We start from the raw sequence: 13,381 nt of genomic DNA on the forward strand, positions 1-13,381 counted from the left end.
GACCTCTTATGAACAGTGTCCACTGGCTTGTGTGAAACTCGCCACCTTATGAGGTAGCTTTATTTGCACTTGCTTTGCTACAATGTTAACCAAGGATTAAATATGGCAAAAGAAGACCTTCAAAAAACTCATGTTTGCTTAGTCAGTAGCAGTTCCTGCCTCAGTCCTGTTTAACAGAAAAGGAAAAGAGTGAAATGCTTCATATACTCCAAACAATGTCTGTAATATCAATGTTTAAAATTATCAGACAGATTAAGCTTGTTAATCTTACAAATGTAATTACTTAAGTTGCCAGAATAATAGAGTCTTCCTCCAAAGCACTAGACTATTTAATAATCAGTAAATAATTTGAAGACAGTATTCATTTCAGTAAGCTGAAATTCCACTAATCTGACCATTATTGCCAGAAAATTGACAACATATATGTGGATCTACCAACTGGAATAATTATTGAGCAGAAATTAGTCCCAAACACTAAAATCATCATCTCTATATATTTACAAAGTGTCTGGGCTGTACATTTTCGAAAAAATATATACAAGTGGAAAGCAAAGTTTTGAATCACAGCTACTAAATCTTATAAACTGGTCTACATTGACACAATAGCACAGTCACTGAACATAACCCGTGCCTATGGGAAACTCATTAACATATACCATGAAACATGTCTGCTTGTGTCTGCTTGTGTCTGTATGTGTGGATGGATATGTGCGTGTGTGCGAGTGTATACCTGTCCTTTTTTCCCCCTAAGGTAAGTCTTTCCGCTCCCGGGATTGGAATGACTCCTTACCCTCTCCCTTAAAACCCACTTCCTTCCGTCTTCCCCTCTCCTTCCCTCTTTCCTGATGAGGCAACAGTTTGTTGCGAAAGCTTGAATTTTGTGTGTATGTTTGTGTTTGTTTGTGTGTCTATCGACCTGCCAGCGCTTTTGTTCGGTAAGTCACCTCATCTTTGTTTTTATATATAATTTTTCCCACGTGGAATGTTTCCTTCCATTATAATAATATATATATATGTATATTACACACACAATTTATCATTGAATTACATAATGCAGAAGAACCTGCTTTAATCAAAAGAAATAGATCACAAGACTCCTCTAATACTTGTATGGGTAAATTACAAACTAGAATGTCCACTTTATAATTGATTAACCTGATTATTTATTTATACCAATTTTATGCTGCATGAATTCTCTAGTTGAATAAAAACTATTTTTTAATAAATATTCTTTAAGGAATGCTTTAAATTTACAGAGTTCCTTTATGTTTTTGATTTCTTTTGGCAATTTATGGTATATCTTGACACCTTGGTAAAACATAGTAGTTTGGGTTTTAGTTTTCTTCATTCTGTCTAGGTACAAGCAATTACTGTTTCTGGTTTGGTGATCATATATGCAGCTGTTTGCTAAATTTTGATCAATATTTTTGTGAATAAAAACTGTAGTTTGCAAGATATATTCACTTGGGATTGTCAGAACGCCCCATTTTTTAAATACAGGGTGGCACACGAAATGTGTTACCATTTTGTGTTTGAATATAAACTTTATTGCCAATACAGTCTGGAAGGAACATATACTACAATGAAGAGCCGTCCATGGAGATTTCTTCTAACTCAGCACATGCTCTATATGTCCACCATTTTGTTTCCTAACTTCCTTCAAATGAACACTGAGTTTAGTGATTACCCTATGGCACATGTCTTCCGTAATTTCACTGCAAGCTTGAAGAATAAGTCTTCTGAGCTTCATTAAATCATGTGGACGTTTCAGGAAAATTTTTTCCTTTAGGTACCCCCAAAGAAAAAAGTCACACGGATTGAGGTCTGGACTATTGGAGGGCCAATTTTGTCCGTCATTGAAGTGACCTGGAGACCTGAGTGAAATGATCCGCATGTTGAAATGCTCATATAAAAACTCCAACACTGTGTTTGCAGTATGTGGCCTTGCTCCATCTTGTATGAACCAGTGCATGTTGAAGGGCAAGGCAGTAGCAAGAAGCTGTGGAATGAAGCTATTGCAAAGCATTCTCAAATAACGCTCACTGTTCACAGTTTCTTCAAAGAAAAAGGGTCCAATATGTCCATGACTGGAAATTGCTGCGCATGATATAATCCTTGGAGCATAATGTTGTCGTTCATGAAGCACTTGTGGGTTTTCAGTGGCCCAAAAGCGTACATTTTGTTTGTTAACCACACTATCTAAATGAAAATGCACCTCATCTGAAAACCAAACGTTGTTGAGAGTTTCTTCCCTATCCTCCGCCCACTGAGCAAACAGTAATCACTGCTGCTTGTGTTCTTCAGTGAGCTTCTGTGCACAGGTCATCTTGTATGGGTACATATGGAGGTCACTTTTAAGAATGCATTGAATGGAGTGTCTGGATGTTCCCAGTTGCACTGCTGCGTTTCTACACGATTTCCCGGGACTTCTCTGTACAGTAACTCGTACCGCTTCATTATTCTCCGGCAAACAAACAGGCTTAGGCCAAGGTCACTTCGCTTTCAATACTGTTCCTTCCTGTACAAATTTATCATACAACCTGTGGATGGTCTTCTTGCAAGGGACCCATCGTCTGTTAAACTGTTGTCGAAAATGCCTCTGAGTCACAACAAGGCTTTTCGTTTCATGAAAAAGTAACACAATTGCCGATCGTTGCTGTGTCGTCAGTCTTCCATTGTCAGCCATTGCTGCTTACTAGTCTCCTAGCAGCAGTATCGTGAATTACACGTCATTTTGTAACTCATTTGTTTTTCCAAGCTCTGCTGGTACTGCTGTAGAGATCCCAGTGGTATATCTAATGTGTGTCGTAAATTGTGAAAGAAACAATTCGTAACACATTTCACGCACCACCCTGTACCTCATTGCATTCCAGCACACTGGAAAGGAATATAGGTCAACACATAAAAAAGGATCAAAGGAGGAAGCATCAAACATAGTTGGAGGTTTTATTTTTTCACATCTTTAATGGGGACAATGTTGTCTCCTTAGTTGAGGTTACTAACATAGACCTGCATTGTATTGCTGACTCAGAGATAGCGCATTTTAATCCTGGTGGTGGAAGAAATTTTTGTGGCCACGATTTGGCTGGAAAAGGGTGAAGAGGTAGTGGCAGAAAATCCTTAATTAATATACTTTGTGTCAGTGCTCTGGATTAAATTTAAGATCACTCTGTTTCATTAAGTAATGGCATGTGACACTGTTGATGGTGACCCATACATAGGATGGGTGTTTGGTATTGTTTGAAAGGAGCAGCCTACATGCTGGCAGCAGTTTTCACCTTCTCCCTCCTCTCCTCATCGTACAAAACATCACAGCACACGCTCATTAGGGACACCTATGCTCAACAGATACACTTAAGGCGCAACTCTCACATATTTCAATGCAAGGAGGAAGAAAACCTTCTGATTAGATGGTTGAACCTACCCCTCAGATTCTCCTAGCCAACAATACTGTACATCAGTTCCTTTTCATTGAAGAGAGGGTATCTTAATGTAAGCTGATTACTAGGTTCTTCAGATGCAGATAATAATGAAACTGGAATAAAATAGTGTTCGTTGTCTCTCACAAAGGTCATGATCATTAAATACATTATATGTGTTAGTGAGTACTTGCATCATTATCTAATTTATACTCATAATCACATAGCTGTGTCAATTTGTGTGAATTCAGTTTTTTCTGTGCTTCCATCTCTCTCTCTATCTCTCTCTCTCTCTCTCTCTCTCTCTCTCTCTCTCTCTCTCTCTCTCTCTATCTATCTCTCTCCTCTCCTCCTCCTCCCCCTTCAACAGGGAAAAGTGGGTATAGGTTCACTGAGTAGTGTGTGTATTTACTTTTTTTTTTTTTTTTATAAATCTTAAATACAAATGACTTTGCTTTCTTTTCAGGCTTGATTTTGATGAGTTCAGAATAGCTGGTCCTGAGCCTGTAAACAACACCTGCATTTATGACCAGTTTCTTGTTACTGGAGGGAGTCCTATAAATGAGATATGTGGAATCAACAAAGGCAACCACAGTAAGCTCAAAAAATACACTGGACAGTAATCTGGTGTTCTTACTTTCATCTCAATTAGCAGACTTGTCATTATTTTTTTTTCTAAATATTCATTACACTCTAATATTTTAAATGTGGACTATGCAGTCACATATTGTATCTCAAATGCACATTGGTGATGAGCATTTGTCTCTCAAAGGTGGTAAAATATAGGATGTGATGAGAGGATTAAAATTAGGTAATCAAGGATGCAGTGTTACTAGGTAGCAAGCAGAGCAGAGAAAGAAATATAAGAAGTTATGTAATAGAACTAGATAATTAAATAAGAGGCATAATAACTTTGAGATCAAATCAGAGCTCTGTAATTAAATAATACATCAGTAAAAAAATATTGGCTGTGGACCCTGTTACTCTTGTTTGGCTGTGGACCCTGTTGCAAGTAAAATACTGGAAAGATTGCCTTGTTGAGCATTGTATTATGTATGTGATAACCCATCAAATGGTTACAGTCAGAACAAGCATATATTGTATATATGTTATGAAAATGCAGTTGAGTAACTGCTTGTAATGGGTGTTGTATAGGGCAACTGTTGAACACCCTCTCTATCAAAGTAGATTGGAACAGTATGGGCAACATGTCATCTTGTGTTAACTCATTAAAAGATAATGTCATGGTGACCTTGAAGATAACAGCACATTCACTGGCTTTAACATTCAGAAATGTAATACCTGCTGTCCAAATAAATGGTTACATTAACCTGAGATGATCATATCCAGTGGAACCTCACACCATCCCCCCAGTATGATGATGAAGAATGCAATATGGTGAATTTCATTCTTGCTGGAGCTTCCACACACAGATATTTCAATTTTAATGCTGTATGCAGAATGAGGATGCATCTAAAATGACAACTTATTGACACTCCTGAGTTCAGCATTGTTACTGGCCAAGCCACTTTCTGCGCCTCTTTCTGCTGGTGTTTCAAGAGAGGCCACAAGTTCACCATGCTGACAGTCCATGGCAACCCAGATGTCATTGCACTGTCTGTGCAAAGCCTTGTTGCATTGACTCAAGATACATTATGTGGTGTACAATCTTGCATCTACTTTGTGCAGTTTCACTGAAATATTGATGATTTATTGATCCTAGCATGTAGTACATTTCATGATAGTTCCACTTTTGTTGTGTGATGCATTCATGGCACTGCAATTTTAATGGTCATCAGTGTATAAGTAGGGTAGAGCTGATGTTCTCGTGTAATATCACAAAAGCCATCTATTCCTTTTCTCAAAAAAGTACCAGGATAGGCTTTTTTTTTAAATAGAAAATTGCACTTATTAGTAACAGTCCTAGCTCCTATATATATAGTCCCCTTGGGTGTTTATACACAGTTGCTACTGTTTTTCTGGAGGTCTTGGAAGCAAGCAGGGAAATTTTCAACTGCAGTGTTTGTAAGCTCATTTGTCACAGCCCACTGGATGTTGCAATATCTTGATGAAGCATTCCTTTCAATCACCTTATCACTCGTAGAAACAAGAAAAAATGGCAAAGCGGGAGGTCAGGAGAATATGGTGGATGAGGGATGGTAGTAACAGAATGTTTGGCTAGATACTCAACAATGGATACATCAGTATGGGGTCTTGCACTGTCATGCAGTAAGAACCAATCCTGAGAATGCCACTAGTCAGGGCAGCGACATCAAATAGCTTGTTGCAAATGTTTGAAGACTTCGATGTAAAGAGTTTGGTTCACTGTTTGAGCTGTAACAACGTACTTATGGTGAACTAATCATTTACTAACAAAGAATGTGATCAACATTGTCTTGAAGGTTGTCATTTGACTTTTTTTAAGGCTGGTGATCCAAGACTCTGCCATTCAGCATTTTGACGTTTTGTGTAAGGGTCCTATTGGTAGCACCAGCTTTCACCCCCAGTGATAATCATTGACAGAAATGTGGTATTACATCTGGCTCCATCCAGTAGCAGCAATTCTTCATTTTACCTCTTTGTGTATGTCTGTTAGTGTGCGAGAGACGAGTTTTGCTTTATGTTTCTCTGTCCCTAAATCTTCACTTAAAACATTATGACACTATTCAAACTAAGTTCTTCTGACATTGCACACACAGTTACATGACAGTCTTCTTGCAATAACTGCCTTACATGCTCCATATTTTAATCAGTATGTGCTGTAGATGGTTGACAAGAACTGGGGTCCTCCTGCATTGAATGTCTGTGTTTACAAAACCTTTTACCCCACTTGAAAACATGATTTGCTGAAAGTGCCTTGCCTGTATATGCTTGGTTAATCATTGTCCACGTTCCACTGGGGGTTTTCCTGAGCTTAATGCAGAGCTTAATGTTCACTCCTTGCTCACTATCAGTATCAATTGTGTCACGGAAACTAATACAACATTTGTTCCTTTTTAGTATTGCAAACTCAGAAATAAAAAAAGTCTGTCGTGGAACTTTTCTGACAAAGGGAGTGCTACAAAAAACATTAGCTATTGTATCAAACAAAAATGATTTATAATAGCTCATTTTCATTGCTAATGCATTACTTGATCCGCCCTGCTACATTATATGTTCTTCTTGCCACGGATCTGAAATAAGACAATTATGGCAAACAATTTTGTAAAAAGCTAACTTTGCTCATATGTAACAGAATTGATCGAAACAAAAAAGGTATGAGTATTAACACAATTGAAAAGGACATATTTAAAATTTTCACCTTAGATGAATGCCTGACTAAGTGGATATTTTAATGCTTTACTACCCTGCTAGATCTAAAAACAAATGAGACAATACCCTTGTAATACTTCAGTTACTGGTAGAAACTAAACATGTCTAAAGATTTATAAAGAAATAGCAACAACTATGATCTTTAATGCTGAATTTGAATAAATGATTAATGGTGTGCTTCCTGGTGTTCAACTGAGTTGTTGTTTCAATTTTATGCACATTTTTGAAGACCAATGCAGTCATTTTCATCCTGTGTTGTGAGATATACTGTTATGAGTACTCTTTGCCTGGACTCCAACCAAACTGAAAAATTGTTGGTATCGTGCCACTATTTATAGCTGAATTAAACTCCTGATCCTCATTATGCTCATTGACATTCTTTTAATTTTCAGAATTCACACTGACATGCCACAAAATGCACATTCTAATAATATTTCCCAACTCTGGTGGATGCGATAGCCAGTTGTATCTTAATAAATTGAGTGACAGACTCCAAGCCTAGATCAAATAGAAACCTCAATCCCCGTTCATTAGGTTTTCTAAAATATTTGCTTTGATAACTCTAACTCCTTAATTACAGTGTCCCAGAAACTTGGTGTTTGCACCATGGTACTGGTCACAGCGTATTTCATTCAAACTTGCCACATAATGTCTTTAAGGGTCTTATAACATGAGCAGCTGTGCCACCACGAATATATTGGCTCCTAAGCTGCACAACGAAGGCATTCTTCTAAGACCCATTGTTAGTAGTTTTGGCATATAGATGGCACAATGCCTGAAATGTATTCTCAGTGAAAATGGGTGTGTACACCACCTCAGTCAACTGGATATGGACATTATGATCAGTTTTGATCTCATTACAAGAGTCCCACTATCTGAATCCTTGGAATTAATTGCAGAAAAATTCGACAAGTGTTTCACTGAACATTTAAGCATGTTCTGACATCAACTTATTTCCTCATTAAGAGAAAATATTAAGAACTAACTGGTGGTGTGGAAACGTTTAGTCTGTTATTGCTTGTCATGGTGAACCTGAATATGGAATACTTTGAAGCAAAGGCACTAGAATCTGTCCAGTGCAAAGCAGCACAATTGTATCAAGATGTGGAGACACATTTGTATTCATCCTAATATGAAATTCATGATTGAGTTTGAAAAAGATGACTCGATATCTTTCCTTGACTTTTTACTGGGTCACAGTTAAGACATAAAGAAAACCATGCACAATGACCTTTTATCTTCAAACCTCCATCCAACACCATCTGTCTCAAAGTTCAGTGTTATAGACTCTGGCCCATAGAGCTCTAACCACTTTCAGACAAGGAGAGCCATGCTGAAGAATTACAACACCTGTGAATAGTGTTCTGAAGGAATGGGTACTCAGATTGTAAAATTGAGCAGGCGATGGAGCCAAAATTAAAAACACCCAACAAACAGGTTCAGACTGAGACAGAGGAAGAGAAGCCAAGATTTGTTTATCTATCTTATGCTGGTAATACAAGGAATTTGTGGCACAACCTGATTGAAAGAAGGTATCAGTTGATAGGACACATTCTGTGACATGAAGGACTCACAAATTTAGTATAGTAGACAAGTTGGAGTGGTAAAAATTGTAGAGGAAGACCAAGAGATGAATACAGTAAACAGATACAGAAAGGTGTAGGTTGCAGTAGTTATTCGGAGATGAAGAAGCTGGCACAAGGTAGAGTAGCATAGAGAGTTGCTTCAAACCAGTCTTCTGACTGAAGACCACAACAACAACAACTACAACAACATCTTATGCTGGCCCAATAACCAGAAGGATTGGTAGACTCCACAGAAAAATGGCATCAAGTGTGCTTCACCCTCATCAGCAAAGGTAAAGACTTCATTGTAATGTTAAAGATGAAATAGGTCTCCAAAAATTGGGTGTGTACTGCATCCCATGTGATTGTACCATCTCTTACAAGAGACGTACTATTGGAACAGGTGAGGAGAGATACAAGGAGTATCAGGGATGCAACAAATTAAAACGGCCAAGAAAATCAGCTGCCACCAGGGACTGCCTCAAACATAATCATGAAATGAAATATAATGAGACTAGTATCGTGGTGCACATACCAAATTTGTTCTGACTATTCTTTTACTGTTTGCATTTAAATGACAAAAATAGCTACTGAAGACTATTTATGCAGTTTATTGATTAATTGGTTACTGGCAGTTGATTAGAAAAATAGCCACATTACAAAGTAGTTTTAATGGAATCAGAGGGTTTGTTTGTAAACATCTTTTTTGCTACCAGACATGATTTTCCTTTATTCATATTTTACATGATGAGTTTTGGGAAATGATTCCATTTTAAAGTGAGTTGCCTCTTTGTACTATGCCATTTTTATGTCATTTTTTCAATGTGTGGAGTTCTGCTTTGTTTTGTTGACTTTACTGCAATATATGAGGAATTTACAATTTTTAGTTAGTTATTGATTTTCATATGTAGTTATTGGTGAAACTTAGAAGAACTTGTACTTACAGTTTTCTTATGGTCCATTTGTGCAGAGTCTCACACAAGTTAAACATCACACACAACTTCCTGTGCACATTATACATTGAGAATAACTTACATAAACAAACAGTTAAAAAGATGTTTTTGGATCTAGTTGGCAGAAATAGTGTTACGGCTCTTTCACAGAGTATGATACACTTTTGGACGGAATATATTTATCTTATCAATATTCATTATAATTTGTTTACATCGATTTTAGAATGGTGCCTATTTCTTTCAAGCTTTTCATTTAATATTTTCTCTTCATATTTCCTTGTAATGTGAATATACCTTGTGAGATCAAAAATTTCTGGAAACCTGGCTGAAAATGACTTATAAGTTTGTGGTGCCCTCCGTTGGTAATGCTGGAATTCAATATGGTGTTGGCTCACCCTTGGCCTTGATGACAGCCTCCACTCTTGCACACATATGTTCAATCAGGTGCTGGAAGGTTTCTTGGGGAATGGCAGCCAATTCTTCATGGAGTGCTACACTGAGGTGAGGTATCAATCTTGGTCAGTTAGGCCTGACACGAAGCTGGCATTCCAAAACAACCCAAATGTGTTCTGTAGGTTTCAGGTCAGGTCTCTGTGCAGGTCAGTCCATTACAGGGATGTTATTGTTGTGTAACCACTCTACCACAGGCTGTGCATTATGAACAGGTGCTCGATCATGCTGAAAGATGCAATCGTCATCCCTGAATTGCTCTTCATCAGTGGGAAGCAAGAAGTTACTTAAAACATCAATGTAGGACTGTGCTGTGATAGTGCTATGCAAAACAACAAGGGGTGCAAGCCCACTGTATGAAAAACATGACCACACCGTAACACCACTGCCTCTGAATTTTACTGTTGGCACTACAGACCCTGGCAGATGATGTTCACGAGGCATTCGCCATACCCACACCCTGCCATCAGATTGACACATTGTGTACCATGATTTATCACTCCATACAATGTTTTTCCACTGTTCAATTGTCCAATGTTTTGATGCTTACACCAAGTGAGGTGTCGTTTGGCATTTACCAGCGTTATGTGTGGCTTTTGAACAGCCACTTGACCATGAAATCTGAGTTTTCTCACCTCCCTCGTAACTGTCATACTACCTGCAGTGGAATTGTGATGCAGTTTGGAATTTCTGTGTGATGGTCTGTATAGATATCTGCCTATTACATATTATGACCCTCTTCAACTGTTGACGGTCTGTCAGTCAACAGACGAGGTCGACCTGTATGCTTTTGTGCTGTACGTGTCCCTTGCCATTTCCACTTCACCATCACTTTGGAAACAGTGGACCCAGTGATATTTAGGAGTGTGGTAATCTTGTGTACAGACGTATGACACAAGTGACACCAAATCACCTGACCACGTTCAAAGTCCATGAGTTCCACTGAGCACCACATTCTGCTCTCTCACGATTTCTAATGACCACTGAAGTTGCTGATATGGAGTACCTGGCAATAGGTGGCATCACAATGCACCTAATATGAAAAACATATGTTTTTGGGGGTGTCCAGATACTTTTGATCACATAGTGTATCTCTAGTTTTTCTAACAATTCCATTTTACACCCTTTAACTAGTCAGTGCCATATCTTGACATTTTGATCTAATTTTCCAAATGAATGTCCTGTATTTGGTATGAGTGTAGCTATTGCCAATGTTGTGCATTTGTTGTGTGTGTCGGCTTTAATGTGCTCCGTGTACCCAGTGTTGAAACTTCAGCCTGTTTGTCCTAGGTAGAACATGGAGCATTTCTGGCATGTTACTTTGTATTGGTCATGATTACACTTTATCCCATGTATTAGTATTTTTTGTAGTTTATTTGATGTAGAAAATTCAACTTTTTACTTTGTAAGTTGTAATTTTTTAATATATTTGCAATCTTCTGTGATATATTGCCAGTGCATAGGGTGCTAGAAATGCATTTGCTTTGTCTTTTTCTTCTGTGGTGCACTTTGTGTTTGGGTCTTTCTTCACATGTGTCAACCATGGAAGCAATATAATCATTAGCAGCTGCAACTTGTTTCACTATGCTTATTTCTTGTTGCATGTTTTCTTGGTTCAAAGGCACACATGTTGCCCTGATCTGTATGCTGCCTGCTTATGATTGTTCAGGTGATATGAAGTTGCAGGTATTGTGGTCTCAGTCATTGTATTTATCCTATAAATTTTAAATGTGCACTTGTCGTTGTTTCTCAAAATATGTAGGACCAGATAATTGATGCTTTTGTTTTATTTGTGTTCCACTGTAAATGTAATTCTCTCATGTAGATGACTGAAGCAATTCAGAATGTCTGTTATGTCTTCGGCATCCCCATTCAGTAACAGTAATTTGTCATCTAAATATCTCCTACAAAAGTCAGTTTTCTTTAGGCAGAGTTCTTGGCTGCTATATGACTTTTGTTCCAAGCAATTTATGCATAGATCAGCTGCGGTGCCTGATATACATGATCCCACTAATAGGAAATCTTGTTGCTTATATATGTTACCATAAAGGTAAAGTAGTTGTAACTTAGAGTTAGCTTGATGATAAATTCAATAATATCTGTCTGTGTAAGTTTCTTACATTGCATAAGGTTATTTGGGATTACTGTTAAGCTTCTTGTATGAGTAGGTTTAAGTAAAGATTGGTAATGTCAAGTGGTAAGAGTTGAGCGTCTTGGGGGACTGTTTTGCCTTTTAGTTCTTCAGATAGTGTTATGCTACCTTTTATAGAATATATTGTTTCATATGTACAATTTTCACCAGTGTGTTACTCATTTTTTTGTATGCTGGCCTATTTGTAGCGTTCATCATGCGATATATTGGATTACCTTCTATACAGGATGGCAGCCAGTCAAGGAATATTTTAGGGAATTAGTTTAAAAAATTTATTTCAAACGCCCATTGGAATCTTTACAAGTTTTCTCCCAGAGTAATTCACGCTGTGTCTACATGACACAAGTCACTTGCCTTTCAAAACTGAGGTGGTTCTGTCCAGTTAAAGCTGCTGACAGGAGACACCCTGAGCCCTCTGCTGAAACTGCTAGTGAATTCATGCCATTGGTTTTAGCCAGTACTGTGTACAGGATACCGATCACATTTGTGGATACTGGAGCATCCTTCAGTGCAGAACCCACTTGCTTCTCTCTCTTGTAATACAGATCTCGAGCAGAACAGACGTCTTTTTGGAAGGCACAGCCTCTGGCTCTGCTTTCATGACTGACCACCAACGTAAGTTAACATGAACCACTTCCCCTTCTGTTACCCATTTCATTTAATTGTTCAACTTTCTAGACTGGCATAAACCTGCTAACTTCTGACCCCTTTGTACCCTGTATATCGAAATACATCCTCTTTATTGTACTTAATTCCCTGTTTTGTCATTTAACAGCTGCCATAGATGCCCACTATCAAATCCCGACTGCTCAACCTCCTGCACTCTGCCGTCACAAGGCATATGTAACAACTGCCTCTCCCCCTTCCCTGCCATTTTATACATTAACATTGGTGTCAGAAGTTTCTCTCCCCATCCCCAAACCACGTACTCTTTTACAACTGGTGTCAGAAGTGGGATGTAACAATTATATTCCCCCTTCCCAGCATGTACTCTTTTACACTTCTTTGTGCATCTTTGGCTGTACTTTTAGCATGGTGCCTTTGGATTCATGCTTGGTATTTCTTTTAAGTTTCTATCAATAGAAAAGGTGTGCTCTACAGTTTTTCCTTAATTTTGCTTTGAAATTGTTTTGTTGAGCCTTTTTTAATGTGTTGAATACTATTAGCAGCACATGAATTCTTTGATGATGGGTATGACACAATAGCTCATAATTAATGAAGTATTCTGAAATTATCATTCTCTGTATATTACGTAAAGTTAATTCAAAGTTGAATCACCACCAAGTTACAGCTATAAGTTTACATAATGAGTGAATATTGCCTTTGTTAGGTGTAGGTGATGAATTTTGTGTTCATTTTTGAAGGTGCTCATAAATATAATTACATGTGTTAAGAATCCCGTAATGATTGCAAATTTTTCTTTTCCATTGGTACAGATAGGTACAATTAATATTCCATTATTCTTCCAATGTTGGATTTTACAATTCAGGTGAGAACACATCCAACTTTCATCTGCTCTAAAGTTCTTCT

The 13,381-nt window shown here is 37.8% G+C and overlaps 1 protein-coding gene across 1 annotated transcript in view; it reads left to right on the forward strand.

Moving 5' to 3' along the window:
- Positions 1–13,381, forward strand: part of LOC124613816 — a 113,502-nt gene that overhangs the window by 41,146 nt on the left and 58,975 nt on the right. Inside the window, exon 5 of the mRNA XM_047142538.1 lies at positions 3,886–4,013. Coding sequence (XP_046998494.1) covers positions 3,886–4,013 — 128 coding nt within the window. The remainder of the gene's footprint in view (positions 1–3,885; positions 4,014–13,381) is intronic.

The sequence above is a fragment of the Schistocerca americana genome, chromosome 4 (genome assembly GCF_021461395.2).
Source record: "Schistocerca americana isolate TAMUIC-IGC-003095 chromosome 4, iqSchAmer2.1, whole genome shotgun sequence".
NCBI lineage: Eukaryota > Metazoa > Arthropoda > Insecta > Orthoptera > Acrididae > Schistocerca > Schistocerca americana.